The sequence below is a fragment of the Rattus norvegicus genome, chromosome 15 (genome assembly GCF_036323735.1).
Source record: "Rattus norvegicus strain BN/NHsdMcwi chromosome 15, GRCr8, whole genome shotgun sequence".
Taxonomy (NCBI): domain Eukaryota; kingdom Metazoa; phylum Chordata; class Mammalia; order Rodentia; family Muridae; genus Rattus; species Rattus norvegicus.
In genome coordinates this window covers 31,616,865-31,634,055 of record NC_086033.1, presented here as the reverse complement: position 1 = coordinate 31,634,055, position 17,191 = coordinate 31,616,865, and the positions used below count along the sequence as shown (strand labels likewise).

General features: G+C 46.3%; 1 gene segment (V, D, J or C); it reads right to left on the bottom strand.

The window, feature by feature from the left end:
• The window catches only part of LOC685078 (T-cell receptor alpha chain V region), a 66,009-nt gene that overhangs the window by 1,568 nt on the left and 47,250 nt on the right, over positions 1 to 17,191 (bottom strand). The window contains 2 exon segments of the V gene segment in view: positions 411 to 455; positions 1,833 to 2,090. Of these exon segments, the coding sequence occupies positions 411 to 455; positions 1,833 to 2,090 (303 nt within the window).

Sequence of the window (17,191 nt, the reverse complement as noted above, 5' to 3'; positions counted from 1 at the left end):
GAAAGGAATTCCCCGAGATGTAGAGGGCCAGTGTCCTTAGAGTGCCACGGTTAGTTCTGGGCTGCTCTGAAGGGACTCACAAGTTCCACAGTGGGATCTTAGGCAGTTTTCTTTGGCTGTTCTCACAGAGGAACCAAATACAAGAGACACAGAGGCCTGAGAGTGACTCACTGGCCTTGTGAAACTGGAGGCCCTTCTTGTTAAATACTTAGATCGGAAAATGAAGTTAACCACGCTGGAGGGATTCAAGACAGACCCTGGGAAGGTTGAGGCAGGGTTGGAAGTGCTGTTCCCATCCCCAGATCCATCCCCTCCCCTCCCCTCCCCTGGGCACTAAAGGTTATTACCAGCCTGGGGCCTCCCCACCCTACCCCCAGCATCACTCAACTTTGGTCAGATCCTCCTCTTACCTGTTTCAAAGCTTTTCTCGACCAACTTGGCATCACAGGGCACATCTAAAAGGAAAAACAAAGCGTTTTCTTAGACTCTAAAGCATGCTAACTGTCCTACTATGGGTTGTTGGTAGAAAAAAAACATATCACAACTTTTCTGTGATTCTTTGGGGGAGAGCTGGGGGTGGGGGACTTATCGCTCAAGGGTATCTGCTGGGACAAAGGCCCTGGTAGGACCAATATCCTGGCTTGTGGGCACTCTTTGATTCTCTCAACAAACATGGGCTGGGCAAGATATACGCTGTAAGACAGCAACCAAAATGTCCAGATAGTCTCTGGACCTGGCAGGTTTCAGTCCAGAGTCCCTTAAAGACAGTGAGACATATTCGCAGTGACTAGGGACATATATTTTCATGTAGCCCCCAAAGTTTTGATGCCCAAATTCACTCCTTTATTATCTCTTACTTAGTATATGGTCCCAATGACTGAGATGCTCTGCCATTTTCCTTGATGCCCATTGACTTCTCATCCCTGTGTGGTTCTATCTGTGAAACCTAAGTGGTGTCAGTCCTACCATCACTTGGTAGGGCTTCCATCATCTCTCTCCTATGTTCTCTGTCTTCTGCTGGACCTATAGTCTACCCTCCACACAGCACCGAACCTTCAATTTTGTCATTTAGTTGTTTTTGGAGACAGGGCCTCAGGTAGTCCAGGCTGGCCTTGAACTTGCTGTGTAGGTGAAGATGACTTTGAACTTCTGATTCTCTTGCCTCTCCCTGTGATCTGGCCCCCTGGCTATGTCTTAGAACCCATTTCCTGCAGCTTCTCCTTGTTCTCTGCATTCTCCTTTCTTGGGCTTTGACAGGGTCCTCTCTGGCTTGGGCACGGCTGATCTCCTCCTATGCTTTCATTTGTAACGTGATAGCATTTTCTCAGAGCCCTTCTCTGAGCTGTTCTCTCCTTAACTCTAAGTTATTGCATATATTAATTGCAGCCTGGTGTCATTTACATGTCCCTCTGCTGACGGATGGTCTTCTTTATTAGAATGGTGTTCTCTCCTCCTCATCTGACTTCTTAAGCCACTCCAGTGCCTGAGACTCTGTACCCACACAATCTCAGCAGACATAGACATCAGGGCAGGCAGCTGGGGGAGGGGGACATGGAAACTGTGCCTGGGAGAACAGAGAGGGCACATGGTTCAAGCATAGACAGGAAGGTGAGCGCTTAGAATAGTGAGACCAAACGCTGGGCCTGTGTCCTGTCATGTTCTCTTGTCTGCTTTTGTGACCTGCTAGGACAGGGCGTGCCACTCCTTAGTGAAACAGGATGTGGATTTTGCTGACTAATGATGAAGGCGAGGTGACCAAAAGCAGCTTTTGGAAATCACAGATTTGAGCCAGGCCTCTCCTGAGGCAAGGAGAACCCCCGGGCGCCACTCACCTGAAGTGGGGTGGGAGGCGTTCTTCTTGAAGGCGTCTTTGCAGCTGAAGCTTGTTTGGTTACTCCAGGCAATGGCCCCGTTGCTCTTGGAATCCATAGCCTTCATGTCCATCACAGTATTGCCAGAGACAAACGCTTCGGAACTTGCGCTCTGGGACACATTGGTTTGAGAATCAAAGTCGGTGAACAGGCAGAGGGTGATGTTATCAGACTGGGGATCTTTCAGCTGGTACACAGCAGGCTCTGGGTCTGTGACATCTGTGGGCCAAGAGGACAGATGTTAGAAGGTCAGACGCAGATGACGGTGACGGGCAAGAGCAGAACTCTCTGGACTAGTGGGTCTCGTTCACTGGCTTTACACCGGAAACGACATCTTAACTGTAGCTGCCACTCAGGCTTAGGAACAGGCACGAGCCATGAGTGCCAGCCAAGATCTCCAGCTCTCAGCAGTCCTTCTCCATGGGGTCCTTTCTGGCATCCGGGCAAACCGGAAAGGAAGGCGGGATCACTAAACCATCTTGTCATACTTAACAAGATCTTCAAAATCCCAGTGAGTAGGACAAAAGCAAGCTTAGAAAACAGGGACTTCGATGTCTCTCTAGAGTACTCTCCGCCAAGTAGGCTGGACATTGGTGAGATGTGTAGGCGTGAGATAGTTTGACATTAAGTTGGAAAATCTATCACCTCGCCAGGCCATTTCTTCCCCACTGCTTAGTGTTCTGAGTAACACTCACATCCGAGCCCTGTCTCTTACAATTTACTCCGGACTGCCTGGATTAAATCAACAGGCAGCCGAAGTCTCAGAATTTTCACCTGTAAGGTGGAGAGGCTGCTTCACTCCCCTTTCCATCCAGGCTGTTCTGAGCAATGACTTTATTTCTCCAAATAAAAATAACCCAATAAACCACACGGCACTGAACGAACGTGCCAGGGCTTCACCATGAAAACATCCCACTTAGCAAACCAATCCCACTGTCTCTTTATTTCAGGAGAACAGGTGCCACCTGAGGCCTTGCCTGAGACAATTCTTCCCTGTTTCCCAGAGATTTTGTTTGTAACGGGAACTCTCTCAGACTGTTTCCCCGCCCCCTCCACCACCAGAGGAGGAAGCAGAGGCTGGAGGGAGGGATTACCACACCAGACCACCTAGAGAGTTCCCAGCAGGGCTGGCATCATAAGCTCCTGCCCCATGGCTCTCACTCCCACAGTTCTTGACTGATCACAGAGCCAACCAGGGTGGCCTTGGCAATGCTGGCTTCCAGCTGGATCCTAAACCAAAGCCGTCGGGCCCTGGTGCCATGACTCTACGATGCTGAGTAAAGACAAGAGCTGCCTGTAGCAAGGTCTGCGTCGGAGCAACAGAGCTGGGTGGGTGCCATGGTCAGGCATGGAGTTCTGGCCCCTTTCAGACAAATATTTAAGGTCTCACCACAGAGACTTCCTAGTGTTTAACTCCTTTCATTTCCAGCCCCATAGACATCTACTGCGACCCTACCCTTCCCCCTGAAAATGAGAAACAAATCCCCTTAAATTAGAGGTCTTTGGGTTCTGTCTCTCAGAGCCCTGAAGTGAGAGGCATTCTATTCCTACCCGGTAAGAAGAACACATTTTACCACCGATGGCATCAGAGGTCACTTTAGCAGGACGGGATCAATTTTTGCAGTTACAAGTTCAGCTGTTTTTGATCCTAACTTGCCATCATAATTCAGAACCTACAGAGACGAGTGTCTGAGTGCGTTAGCGCTGTAGGTCCCCGGGGGCACTGTGGTGATGGAAAACTCCCTCACCACTAAATCTGTGCTCTGTTGATTAAGTACTGGGAACCTAGAAATGAGAGTTAGTGACACAGATGTGCATCCCACTCAGGCTTGGATAGGATCAGGAAACAGCACTGCTTCTCGGGAAAGACAGAGAATCTATCTGCATATACACGTCCAGATAATAACAGCCCCAAGTTGTCTTCCAAGGAGGCTGGGGTGAGCTCTCCTAGAGCCTGATGGAGAGGGAGGGGGGATTCCTGGCTGTGGAAAGAACTGATCCCTCTCACCTCACATCTGGTCTGCTTTCTAAACTGGATTCTCAGTTTTCTGGTGGCTGGCCCTGGTCCCATTCTCTGTGTTCTCTGGACGTTCTAGTATTTCTTATCTCCACTGTCTAAGAAGGCTCCTTTTCTGCCTTGTTTTCTTAGTCCATTTTTAATATCAGATCTGCCTGTGCAAGCCAAAAGGCCTGTGCCTTGTTTATCCCAAGATCAAATCTTCTTTCTTGTTGCCCCTCGGTTGGAATTCTGCCTCCCTCCTCTCTCTTACTTACACAGATCTTATCTGTCTGTCAAGGCTCAACAAATCTTTTCTGCCCAGAAAGCAGCCTCAGACTAGGGCAATTTCTACCAGGACCCTGACCCCTCTGAATCTGTTTATCTATACCAGCCGTTGCCAACCCTAAAATAGTTTTCAGGTTGCTAAATGTACCGTAGTTCTGAACCTTTGTCTAGTTTTTATGCTGTCTGCAGACAGGTCAGACATCTGTCTATCCGTCTTAGGCTTTTTTATTTGCAGCCCAACATTATCTAGAGTGATGGCTACGTAGAGGCATTTAAAAATGTCCATTGAATGATTAAAGTCATCTTTTAATGAGTTTGACCTAGAGAAAACACAGATATTTAAGATGGATAGCGATGACGTCCCCCTCCGTAAAACAGTTAGCACAATTCCCCAGTGAGCCTCACCCCACCTTGGGAACAGTGGCCATCTCCAGAGAGAGGGTTCATGACCACGGCCTACCAGTTGCAAATGGTGCCACTTGGGATAACTCACCAGATATGACGGTCACTTGGGTCCCTTCCCCGAATGTTAATTTACCACTTAGTCCTCCAGTATTCACACTGCAGGTGATACCTTTACAGAAGCTTATGTGACCTGCCTACTCTTAGATAGGAGAAGAGCACTGGCCTCTTGGGGTGAAGAATCCCAGGCCTGAGACTTAGCCTTTCTTACATGGTAATTCTGTCTCTGCTACAAACAATGCTTTCCTCCTGTCCTGTTCTACTGTGTTGCCCCAACTGAAGTAAGTTAAATGATTTCCATAAATTCAGGAGAATTTATGAGATCGAAACTTCCTGCTCAGAGCAGTAGTTTTTCAGATGTTCTAATGGAAGGATCTAGATTGTCAACTGCCTTATGACTGCCTAGGGTTCAGAGCCAGGATCATGTTTCTTTGGTATTTAGTGCTGGGTGGGATGGGTTCTTTCTAGAAACATTTACAATCCAACAGAAGAAAATACCAGAAGTCAAGCCAGTGTCTTGGACGGCGAGGCAGAGGGAGAACTTGTAAATTCTACCCTTGACTCCATTTCTACGTAAATGGTGGATTGCTTAGTTTGGTCCTGGCTCCGAAGATTAGCTTAGGGTGAGAGCTGGGTAAGGTCTTTGAAGAAGCTTTTCTGACACCAGTCAGAGCCCACTGGGCTCTCAGGATATTTCCCTAAACTGTCCTGGGGTTCTTGGTTTCTCACAACTTCTATTGGCCAAGGAATCCGCTGCTCACTCTTTTTACAACAATGTAAGCCTTGGAGTGACAAGGCCATGATATTAGTGCCATGTATCAGACACACTCCTAACGCAGGACTTTTTTGTTGTTATGTGCAGGTAATATCTTGCCTGATACCAAATGAGGGGGAATATCATTTTGTTGTTGAAAGTGGAAACACTATTAAATATAGCTGGTAAAAGTCGACCCAGAATTCAACGCAGGTCTATCCTCGTCCTCTCCCGTCTCCCTCTCTATACTCATGAAACGCAGCACACTGGGCAGTCACAGAGCTCAGCCACTTTTACCCTTGGGTGCGGGTTCAGAGAAAAGTCTCTGGGAACTGGTGTCCCCTTACCACACTCATTAGCTAACCCAGAAGTTTAACTACCTGCTGTAATAAAAGAGAATTTGTGTTTGCCATTAACCCAGCTCTTCCTCCCCAAGGGCACTTAGCTAATTTCCTGAATGTTCAGGTTATCTGCTGCTGATATCATCGGCCCCGCTTGAAAGCACTGAGTATGTGCAATTCTTTTAAAAATTTTTTTATTCTATAAATTACCCTGTCCAGATTTTCACATATTCAATTGGCTCTTGGCACCTCTCTGACTTCAGTAGGAGAACTGGGAATGTCTTAAACTACCGCGAGAGCCTGTGGAAATAAGAAATGATATTTTGTGCACCCCAAGATTTGCTAGCGATTACACTAACAAGGCGCCGGTTCTTTTTGCTCCGGTCATTGGCACCATCATACTCACTTGGGTACACAGCCAGTCTGGTCCCTGCTCCGAAGGTCAACTTATTGAAGCCACCAGATAGTGCACAGTAGAAAAGTGCTTTACAAGAATTCTAACCTGGGCTGGACCAGCCTCGACGAGACACTCGCCTCCTGCCTCAGTTTCTTGAGTGTTGGGATTATGAGTGTGTGCCATCATGCCTGGTATGAAATGGAACTCAAGGGAAGATTGCACTGGCGACTGGTGGTAAACATCGGCAAGGCTTAGCGACAGGACTGAAGTGTAGGAGGGCCCTCAAGATGGCGTCTGTAATTCCCTAGGGTATGCGTGGACTACAGTGATCACGGCTAGGAAGCCATCATCTGGGACACGAACCCCAAAGTCTGAGAACAGCGTAGACAAGTGACAGCTCTCAATGGGGACACCACAGAGCCTCATTCCTTCTAAATTTCTGTGAAAAGAAAATAATCTAAAGCCCAGAGAGATTAGAAGGTGTGTAATGCGTTCCAATCCTGAAGACTGATGATGAATATTAGCATTTTAAAGTCTGCAAAATCTTACAATAAAAGCCTGGGCTCCTCAAGTTTACTACTTAAGGGTAATGTTACTATTCGTTAATATCTCATAAATGCACAATGTATTTATTTCGGTCTTTGGATATGCCTTCTCTAGCTCTAGGACATTAAAATTCCATTCTGAGTGCCAGTCTAATTTTAACCGTTGGGTTCTCTGTGCTCTGAATCTGCTTGTTCTCTCATTCTCTCCTGCGGCCACAATTAGGGGCCTTGCTGGTGCTGATTGTTTCTTTCTAATTATTACGAGACACCTTCATTTCCTCTCCACAACTGCAGAACACCTAGGCAGCTGGGCTGCATCCGCTTCTGCCCCGGTCAGCACGCCTGAGCCTCAGGATCTGCCCACACAGGACCGTATCTTCCCAACAGATTTCCCTGCCAGGAACAATGTCAACTTGCCTAAAGCCTTTTCCAAACACAGATTTCTGAGCTTCCGGTCACAGTTCACCACACGCCTGGGAGCTGGGCATTTCAAAGGTGATTCAGATCACCCCATCTCTCCCTTTCCTGATAAAACCTGTTGGTTCTGCGTCTTCGTTACAGACCTTTTTGGTCCTTTGGCCTCCGAACTCTGGTTTTCCAGAAACAGGATGGGCTTTCTAATGTAGGCTAACTGACCCTTGGCAGGGAAGAGGCGCTTGGTGAAGCACACAAGCAAACAAATTCGAACAGAGGAGCCTTCCCTGGAGAGATGGGATGCTTCCCCTGCTGGGATTCTGTCCTCGAAGACAATCGAAATTTCTACTTCATACTCCATGTGGGTGGACTCAAGTCTCTCTGCTTTAAAGGCCTAACAGCTTTCTCTGTTGGAGAATACATAACTAATGCCAAACCCATGTTTTAAACAGTGATTTCCTCTCCACTGAAATCTTCCCAAAATCTTCTAGAAGGCACTTTTGAAAAAAAAATTTACTGATTTAGTGTGTGTGTGTGTTCTGTGTTTGTGTTGTGTTGTGTTTTCTGTGTGTGTGTGTGTGTGTGTGTGTGTGTGTGTGTGTACTCGAATGTGCCATTGGGATGCATGTGAAGGTCAAAGGACCATCACTTTTAGAGGTAACCTCTCATTTTCTATCATGTGGATTCCAGAGATTGACCTCAGATCACAGACTCCCAGAGCAAGCGTCCTTCCCCAGAGAATCACCGTGCTGGCCCAGGAGGCATTTCCCACTCCCAGGAATCATGCGTTTGAGATATACCTACATTGAAGGCGTTGTGCTGATGTTTAGCAACGTGAGAGCGAAAGAGCAAACATTCTGTCCCTGTAGAGATTGAGGCAGGAGGGTGAATGGAGGTCTGAGGTGACCTGGAGAAGCGTCTGGCTTGGCCCTTACTCATGGCAGCTGCTTTGTGCCTCCCTAGCATCTGGGTAACTCTGGCCATGGCAGTCTGTTCAGACTTGTGATCCTGGAAGCACACATTCTAAATTTCCTGGTCTTCCCTCCCTCCCCTCCTTCCTCACATCTAGCAAATGGTTAGGGTACCGGAATTGTTCTGTAAGTAGCTATTGCACAGGTAAATGCTCTAAATGCTCTCTTTTCAATGCTGGCCTGATACTTATTCCTGATTCTTATATTCTTCTGTTATGTCCATTTAACTTGTCCTTTAATTCTGTAGGGTCTAACTTTTTGATTTGTACTATTTTTGACATTATGTAGGCTTTACCGTTCCTCCTTTTCTCATCGCTGACATGGTGTTTCTTAAGAGTGTGTCCTAAGTTCACTATCTTTGGGAAGTTTAATCCATCATCTATTACAAAACTGGATGGTAACAAAAAGAAAAATAAATCTTTTGTTACACTAAGTCACAATGTTTTGTCTGATAAAGATCTAGGAACCACAAAAGAGTCTGTGAGGATGAAGAGGTTAATTCCCCTTGGCCAATGGCTGGGAATTAAGAATCCAAGTCTACATACACAGTTAGTTCAAGAACCACTGGTTCATCATGTAAGGAAGCAGAGGGACTTTCTAAGGCCACGCACTTACTTGCATAGACTTGGAGTCTTGTTCCACTCCCGAAAGTGAGCTGGCCCACGACCTGTCCCCCCACCCTGGTACAGCCCAGTACAAATACCTGCCCTCCGACAGGGCAGTTGCTGGTGACCGCTCAGAGTCTATCAGGGAACAAAACTTTCATGTGGCCTCCATCAGGGTTTTGATATTAATTGCTCTTTCTTTGTAGGTTAATAACCAAAGAACCATCTCCTAATGTTTCTTTTTCCCTCTCCGAAGTTCCTGGGTCTTGCTAACACAAGTGTGACTTTACTTAGGTCCTCAGAAATGCTGAGACATGGGTCCTCAGAAATATCGAGTCACTCTGCCAGGACTACTGTGGCCAGAGGATCAGGATGTACAAGGTTAGACCAAACTTCCTTACTTGGGGAAGGAAAAATTTACACCCAGGTAACCTTTGCAGTGTGGGTGGCTTCCTTCACATTAATAATAAACCCTATGGTCTAGTAGAAATCAGACTTCAGTTGTGTTTTTCTGAGCGATGTGATCTTAGACAACTTGCTAACCCCAAGTCTCTGTTTCTTCATCTATGAAATGGGCCCAATATCAATTACCTATCATCGGGATGAATGAGTGTACTGATCTAAGACGGACAGAGCCCTGTCACTGGCAGGTCAGGCATGTTGTGAGCCGAGCTAATTATAATATAATTCCTGTCAGTGCTTTATGTGGGGAAAGGGAGGGAGGCTTCTTGAAGCCAGAGGAGGGCCTTTTTTGTCCATCATCCTGGCTGCAATCTGGGGGAAAAGATCTCATTGAGTGGACAGGAGATAGTGAGTTTCTCAGAGGGAGCAGTAGGGTAGGCTCTGTGTCTGCTATGAAGAGAAGTTCTTCAGAGACCTGACAAGAGTGAAACCTCGGTTCTCAAAATTTGGATATTTGTCCTTTGAAGCAGAACCCTTATCTATTATTCAGTGTAGCCTCATTAGACCTGACACACCGACAGTTACTTCTCTTCAGCGAAGGACTCCATTAATGAGTACAGACCACTCCACTCTCTCACTGTAGGACGTCCTTCCCTAACATTCTGTTCACAACAATTCCCCAACGATTGCTTGTGCAGTACTCACGTGGATGAACCACAAGGCTGGTCCCTTTTCCAAACGTAAGCTTGTAGTTTCCTCCCGAGGTACACAGTGAGGGAAGCCTTTGATGAAACCTATCTCCTGTGACCTCCCTTTGCCATTGGTCCTGCTGGGTTGGGGCAACAGTCCAGGGAATCCTTGTCACCCACCCAGTTACCCTAAAAACCTATCACTTTCTTATCAGTATAGAGGCAGGAATATCCTAATACCGCCACCGTCAATCACCTTGTCTGTGGGGCAGACAGTCTAGTCTGATTCTAGGGCTTCTGAAAGTGCCCTGGCAGTGGGGGCCTGGGGGCATTTTACACAGGCTTGTGCTGAAGCACCCCTAAACTTCTGTCAGAAGCTCTCTTTGCTCTTCTCTGGTTTTCCTTCCCATATTCTGAAGGTTCATAGCCTTCCTAGCATGTGGGAGCTCCAGTCATTTGAGTCCTGTAAAACCCTGTCTGAGCAACGTTCTGCAAGGTTTAGTCCCTTCCCGTGACTTGTGCTAATATCCTGTTCTCTTTACAGCCTGGAGATGGGCACTTGAGGCCATCTGATTGTCTGTATTTCCAGACCCCAGAGAAAAAAGTTGCAACTTTGGAAAGACGAGAGGAAACGAAGCTCCTGATGCCCACTTCAGAGATGGATAAGCTCACGGAAATCACAGCCCAGGCTACAGCCCTAAGCTGATGTGGGCACTCCAGCCATCTTTGTCCCTTACAGGCAGCTGGCTCACTATTGATCTCTCCTTGTGGTTGAGAATTTTTAGCAAAAAGCTGTGTGGTTCTACTGAACTCAAGGTGAGAGGAAGGGGCTTGTTACTACTCTGCATTGACCTGGACCCCGGTCACAGCAGCAAGGTGTCCCCAAGGTCCCTTCCAGCACATGTTTCTGCAATCCACTGTTCAATTTGAAAGCAAGCCTCAAGGAACAGTGGGGGAAGCGTTACCAAGAAGACGAGAGTGTGGCCATCGGAGATGCCAGATAGAGAGGGTAGGAGGAAGCGAGGCTAGAGGAAGCTTAGGACCATCTGAGAGCCTGGTTTGTGAGTAACATCCCAGATGGATGGCGTATGTTCTCCACTGGAGTCAGCAGAAGGGGTTATCCAGGTGAAGGTTATCAGAGAGGACCTAGCTTACTTACTTGGTATCACTACCACTTGGGTTCCCTTCCCAAAAGTAAGTTTGTTGTTTCCGAAGTCCCACTCTGAGTAAGTGCTTCACAAAAACGACCACAGTTCGGCTCTACCCTTTCACTGAGGAGACACACCCAGAAAGAGGTGATCTTGAGATTTCCTGTAAGGGGTGGTGTGAGGGCTCAAAGGAGCCCCCGTAATGAGAGCAAACAGTGCCAGCCTCAAGTGCTATCCATGGCCTCCGCTTCCCTCATCACAACCACCATCACTTTTCCCCCTCATCTGGGAAAGAAGAGTCTTTGTGAGACTTTGTGAAACACTCTGCTTCCTGCGTGGGCCTGGAGGGCGTGAGAATTTCTCAAGGCCCGAGGGAGAAGACAACCATTTCTCACTCTTATCTACCACACGTGAGCAGAAGGCCCTGCTTTCTTGTGGATAGATGCAAAAATTATCTTTCATTTTGCCAGGAAGAGCAGCACCAAGAGTAGATCCTACTGAACAATCGGCACATGCTAAGAACACGCCAGGGCATGTCTCAGGAGCTTTGGTGGCCCACGCATGGCTCAGTCCTTTTTTGCTCTGATCTCACTCTAGGATATTAATATTCATTGTTGATGAGCTTTTGATTCTTTTTTTTTTTTTTTGTCTTAAAAACAAGTCAGACATCTCAGTACAGAACAGAGTTGAATTCTCCCCCACTCAGAAATGTGGGGCGCAATTGTGTCTATCTTCTGCCAAGAAGTTTAAACTATCCACTGTTATTCCTGACCCTCTCAACAACTCCAATTTGCTAATAAGACTGAGAAGTTTTTTTTTATTTCATTTACTTATTTATTTCTGAGGCAGGGTGTCACTAGGTAGCTCTGGTTAGCCTAGAACTCGCCATATAGAGAAAGCTGGCCTTGAACTCAGCCTGCCTCAGCCTCTCAAGCACTGAGATCAAAGGTGAGCCCTACCACATCCCAAGATTGAAGCCCTTGAGATCAGAGGTCATATCTGTTTTCTTCTTTGTTTTTAAGTCAACTACAGTCCCTGGTGTGCTGCTGATACTCAGTAATCATTTGCTACGTTGAACTGGCTTTTATTGAGCGTTATTATTGGGGGCAAAGAGGCCAATTTTGGAAGAATTTAAAAGTTTAGTATACTCTGAGTTGCAAAATCTAAGTGCTTAGGCAAGTAAAAACCAAGGATGCATTTCTAAGAGAGATAATGAGGAGACAGTGTACACCCAAGCACTGTGAATTCCGTGCTGATTTTGAGCAGAGAGGTGAGAATTGAATGAGCAAACAAGAAATCACTCAAAGGAACAAATGCCCTCCCCTGCAGTATCTTGACAGCGATTCCTTTTAAGGGGCCACAAGAATAATAGGGCACAAATGTACACTCTAAGCCAGCAGCATTGCTGGGATTGCGAACAAGACAGTCATAGTGACGATCTCTTATACACTAACACAACAGCTCACACACCAAAGCAAAGTGAAGCACCCGAGTGTTGGTCCCACCATTTACCAGGGGTCACTGTGACATTAATCCACCCAAGGTGGCACCTGTAGCCGGGCCTGGGATTCCAGGTTTGTTATTAAGTGTTCCAGGGTCTGTGTGCATCCACCAGAGCAGTATGAGGCTTATCATTTTAACCTTCATCTGCCCAAGAATATTGGAAGATGAAAAGAAATAAGGTGGAACCCAGTAGGAGAGTTTGCTCGGTATACAGCAGGCTTCATAAAAGCTCTTAATGGTATTTGGAAGAAAACCAGTTCATACGGTTAGAGTTCCCACTCTAGACAGGACTTACGGCGGTTTTCTCTATTGGCAAGGTCTGTTTATTATACATTGTTTCCAGGTATGATACTCATGGATACCGTACTCAATGTAACACTGTTGTCTACTTATTTTCTTATTTAAACAGCACTGAAATCGCTTCTCGGCCTTTTGGCTAAGATCAAGTGTAAACAGCACTGAAAGTCACAAGTGCCTCCTTATCTCCCCCCAAAAGACAAAGAAAGAAATAAACAAAGACAGATGTCCCCTCTACTGTAATATAAGTCAGGTTTCTTGTTGGACTCACTTGGATTAACCAGCAGTCTTGTTCCTGTCCCAAAGACAAGGTTGTAGCCTGTTGTTCCTCACAGTGATTTGTCCTGTGACAAAATGGGCTGTTTCCTCCACTTACCACTCTCACAACACAGCTGGGCATAGGTCTGGGAAGCCCATGCTTTGTCTTTAGTAAAACGCTTTGTAAGGTTTCTGTTCATGAATGAATCTTGCAGTGGTCTGCAAGGCGGTCATTCACTCAACCGTGGTCATGGGATGACCCTAGGGCCAGGCCCCAGCTTCTACACCTAGCCTAGCTCACGCTGATTATTTTAAAAATAATATTGGATGATTAGAGCAACCCCTCTGCATCAGAGCTGCTCTTCAGGAAGAGAATAAGTTCTGAATTAGATGGTTTCTAGAATAAGAGCTAAGTGGCCTGTGACCAGTGGCTGCCCTGCCTGGGGACGTTCTGAGGACCGGTGAGGGGAGGGGAGGGAGTCTGCTGTGTCCTTCTCCCTGCAGACCTGAGCAAGCAGAGTGGTAGGAACAGCCCTCGCTCTGCTGTTACTCTGTTACGGAAAGGAGAGAATCCTTTAGAACGAGCATCCATATCAAGACTTTCTGAATCTTTGACTCGTGGCATTGACTAAGAATGGAGACGCTAAACTCCCTGTATTTCCCTCCTCTCTGAGCGCCATTATCCCTCATTCCCAAGTGAAGCCTGACTAAGCCTCTGACAACAGGAAGTAGAACGAACAGAGCTTCGAGGCCAGACAGGCTGACCAGGTTTGAATTTAGGCCTTTCAGATAACTAGCCACAGAATTTTGTGCAGAACCTTTCTGAGCCCCACTTCCCTCCTTTAAAATAAAAAACACTTCCCTTACCTTATAGAGCTATAGACTCAATACAGTATCTAACACTATTACAGGTCACAGGCATTGATATGAGTTATTATCATTTCTTTTCTCTTGTTGATGATGATGGTGGTGGTGGTGATGATGACAGCATGTGTGTGTGTGTGTGTGTGTGTGTGTGTGTGTGTGTGTGTGTGTGTGTGTCCTGAGACTCAAACTCTCATCGTTTGGTTTGTGTATCAAGTATTTTACCTCCTAAAGCATCCCATGGGCCTAATTAATATTATTATTAATATGCTGAGTTAGACTATTGATTAGCAAGGCTACTTCATTAAGGTTACAGAATATGCTCCCTCCACTGAGAATAGTCCTGAATCCATACTTGAATAGCATGAGCTTTAGGTTCACAAAGGAGGGAGCTTCGTAAACTACAGATGTCTACACCCTTTATCTCCTGAGAGAGTCAGAGGGTCGTAGAGGGGCAATGATTGGTTCAATATCACACAGCAAGTTGGTGCCAAATCAAATTTAGTGTTTTGTCTGAAACAAGTATCCCTGGGCTCCTTCATTTGCACCTCACTGACTTTGTGAGGACTGTGGTTTGTGTAAGGAGGCAGTTAGTCTCTGGAGTGAATTTGGCCTTTCTTATTTGGGCCATAGGTTAAAGGACCTTGGACACCCACAATGGTAGTGCAATCAGAAAAGGTCTATTAGGTAGTGACCATGTGATTTTCTGTTCTTTCAGCTATCTCTGGCTACTCAATTCCACTCTAGCAAAATTCCCAGGTTAAAATTCTAACGTTAGACAGAGCTTCTGCCAGCCTCAATTCCTGGGAAAAGTCTTAAGAGGACACCAAATTCCACCTCAGAGAAAATATTCTTAAATTGTTCTCAATATCTGGAGGTTACAATATTAATACTCGAGCATTTGATTACAGTCAATTAGAAATAAGATATGGTGATAAAAGCACACCTTGTCATGTTCACTATTCCACGTATTCACTGAGCACACAGCCTTAGTACAGGCCTCCCACACTTACTCAGGTCCACTCTTAGCAGGGTTCCCCTTCCAAAGGTGAGTTTGCTCCTTCCCAACTCCCACAGTGTCTGAGGCCTCACAGTAAACAGTCTTCCAAATCACAGCTCTCCTCTCTTACAGTAATGACTTGGAAAACACTTGAGGTTTTTTCTTTTTCCATTTTTCCCTCCCTCCCTCCCTCCCTCCCTCCCTCCCTCCCTCCCTCCCTCCCTCCTTCCTTCCTTCCTTCTTTCCTTCCTTCCTTCTTTTTAAGGTTTTTCAAGACCCTGGTCCTCATGGTATAGACCAGGTTGGCCTTGAACTCAGAAATCTGCTTGCCTCTGCCTCCTGAACACTGGGATTAAAGGCGTGGGCCACCACTGCCTGGCTCTGGAAAACACTGGAAATTTAACATAACTATTTGACTTACTCATAGAAGTAAAAACTCTTTGCTTTATGGCCTCAAATGGAGCAAATTCATAGAGGGTTTGTAGAAAGGGGACAACAAAGATTATAAGAGCCCATGTCCCAGATTAAAAATATATAGAGAAAGGAAACCTCCAAGGCAAAGGGGCTGCTGTGGGGGACGTAGCTAATTGGTAGCAGAGAGCAGACTGTGGGTCTAATGCTTCCCCCTTCTCTCCATCCTTGAACGCCCTGTGCCATTTATTAATTTTCCTTCCCTTTGGACCGGAGATTCTGATATCTCTGGGTGCTCAGTTTCAATTAAACAAATCTTTATCAAATATTTTGTAAAAGAGTCATAGTTGGTATTGCAGGGACATAAAGAACCCCCGCTCTCACCACCCTTTGTTTTGGACAGTGGTATTCAGAGCGGTGAGTTTCTATAGCTGTATGTGTTGCAGACTAACACTGTACGGCTAAGTTTGCGATACTGGAGGTAAGAGGAATCTGAAAGATATTCGAGGGAGAGAACACACAGTCCAGACCTTTCTCAGGAGCTGGGTTATTTCTAGAGAAACTACTATTTCCTGATTATTTACAGTTTCAGTCTGGACTCCGTCCTATTCTAGTGAACCAGTTCCACTGTTATTTATAGCTCTTCTCCTACTTTCTTGTTTAAATGAAGAGCCCAGGAAGCTACAGCCTTAAATTCACGGATTATCAACGGACAGAACAAGGATAATGCAGTTCACAGGGGAAAACCCAGCAAGAGGACGCAGAAACCTTAACTCAAAGAGAGACAAAGCTGAGACAGGAGCAGCGTTTACCTGGAGAGACTAGAAGCACCGTGCCCTTTCCAAAAGTGAGAGTGTTGTATCCTGATTCACACAGTAGCAAACCTCTACACAAAAATGGCTTGCAGCATAGGGCTTCGCAGTCCATGATATATAGTTTGGAAGGGGAAAGAAAATTCATCATTTATGGAGAACATAGGATAGATTGGCCGAGCGGCTTAACAATCTACATAGATGACATCACCTCACTAGGACTGTGACCTTGGACATTCTCCTGTTTAATGAATGGGGGGAGCTGGTGATCTAAGGCTAAGCAGGCTAGGCTACCGCCACTGCCAATAAACATTCAAACATTTTGGATTTGCATGATATTTTAGCAGAGGACTCAAGTCCCAGAGGACTCTCCGTATTCCATGTGGGGGTTGTGAACACACGCACACACACACACACACACACACACACACACACACACACACACACACACACATTCTTTTTTGCTAGAACTAGTGGGATTCTATCTAGTAACAGTGAGTCACCCTCCCCCCAGCTTGTCCTTCATTACAGGGCCATTCCTTGGACTATAAAGACCTTTCACCCACAGCCTTCCCATCATTCCTTGGACTATAAAGACCTTTCACCCGCAGCCTTCCCATCATTCCTTGGACTATAAAGACCTTTCACCCACAGCCTTCCCATCATTCCTTGGACTATAAAGACCTTTCACCCACAGCCTTCCCATCATTCCTTGGACTATAAAGACCTTTCACCCACAGCCTTCCCATCATTCCTTGGACTATAAAGACCTTTCACCCACAGCCTCCCCATCATTCCTTGGCCCATAAAAGACCTTTCACCCGCAGCCTTCCCAACTTTCTTTCCTTCCTTATCTCACTCACCAGCGCTCACCAGTAATCGAGTCCCACTTCCAAAGACCAGTTTATAGCCTCCACTCTCCACAGTGCTTCTTTGTCAGTCAAAAACACCCACAGGTGAGCGCACACCCAGACTCAGAGCTGTAGCTTTTCATGGACAAACAGGCTGCACCTAACTTTCCCTTTTACACCCCACAAAGCACACAGGCCATTTAACTCAAACCTGGGGCATTTGTGGCACCAAGTTTAAAAATGAACTTGCCCGTGTCTCTGGATCTCTCGCCACCAAACTCCCAATTTCCAACTCTGTTTATCTAACAGAGA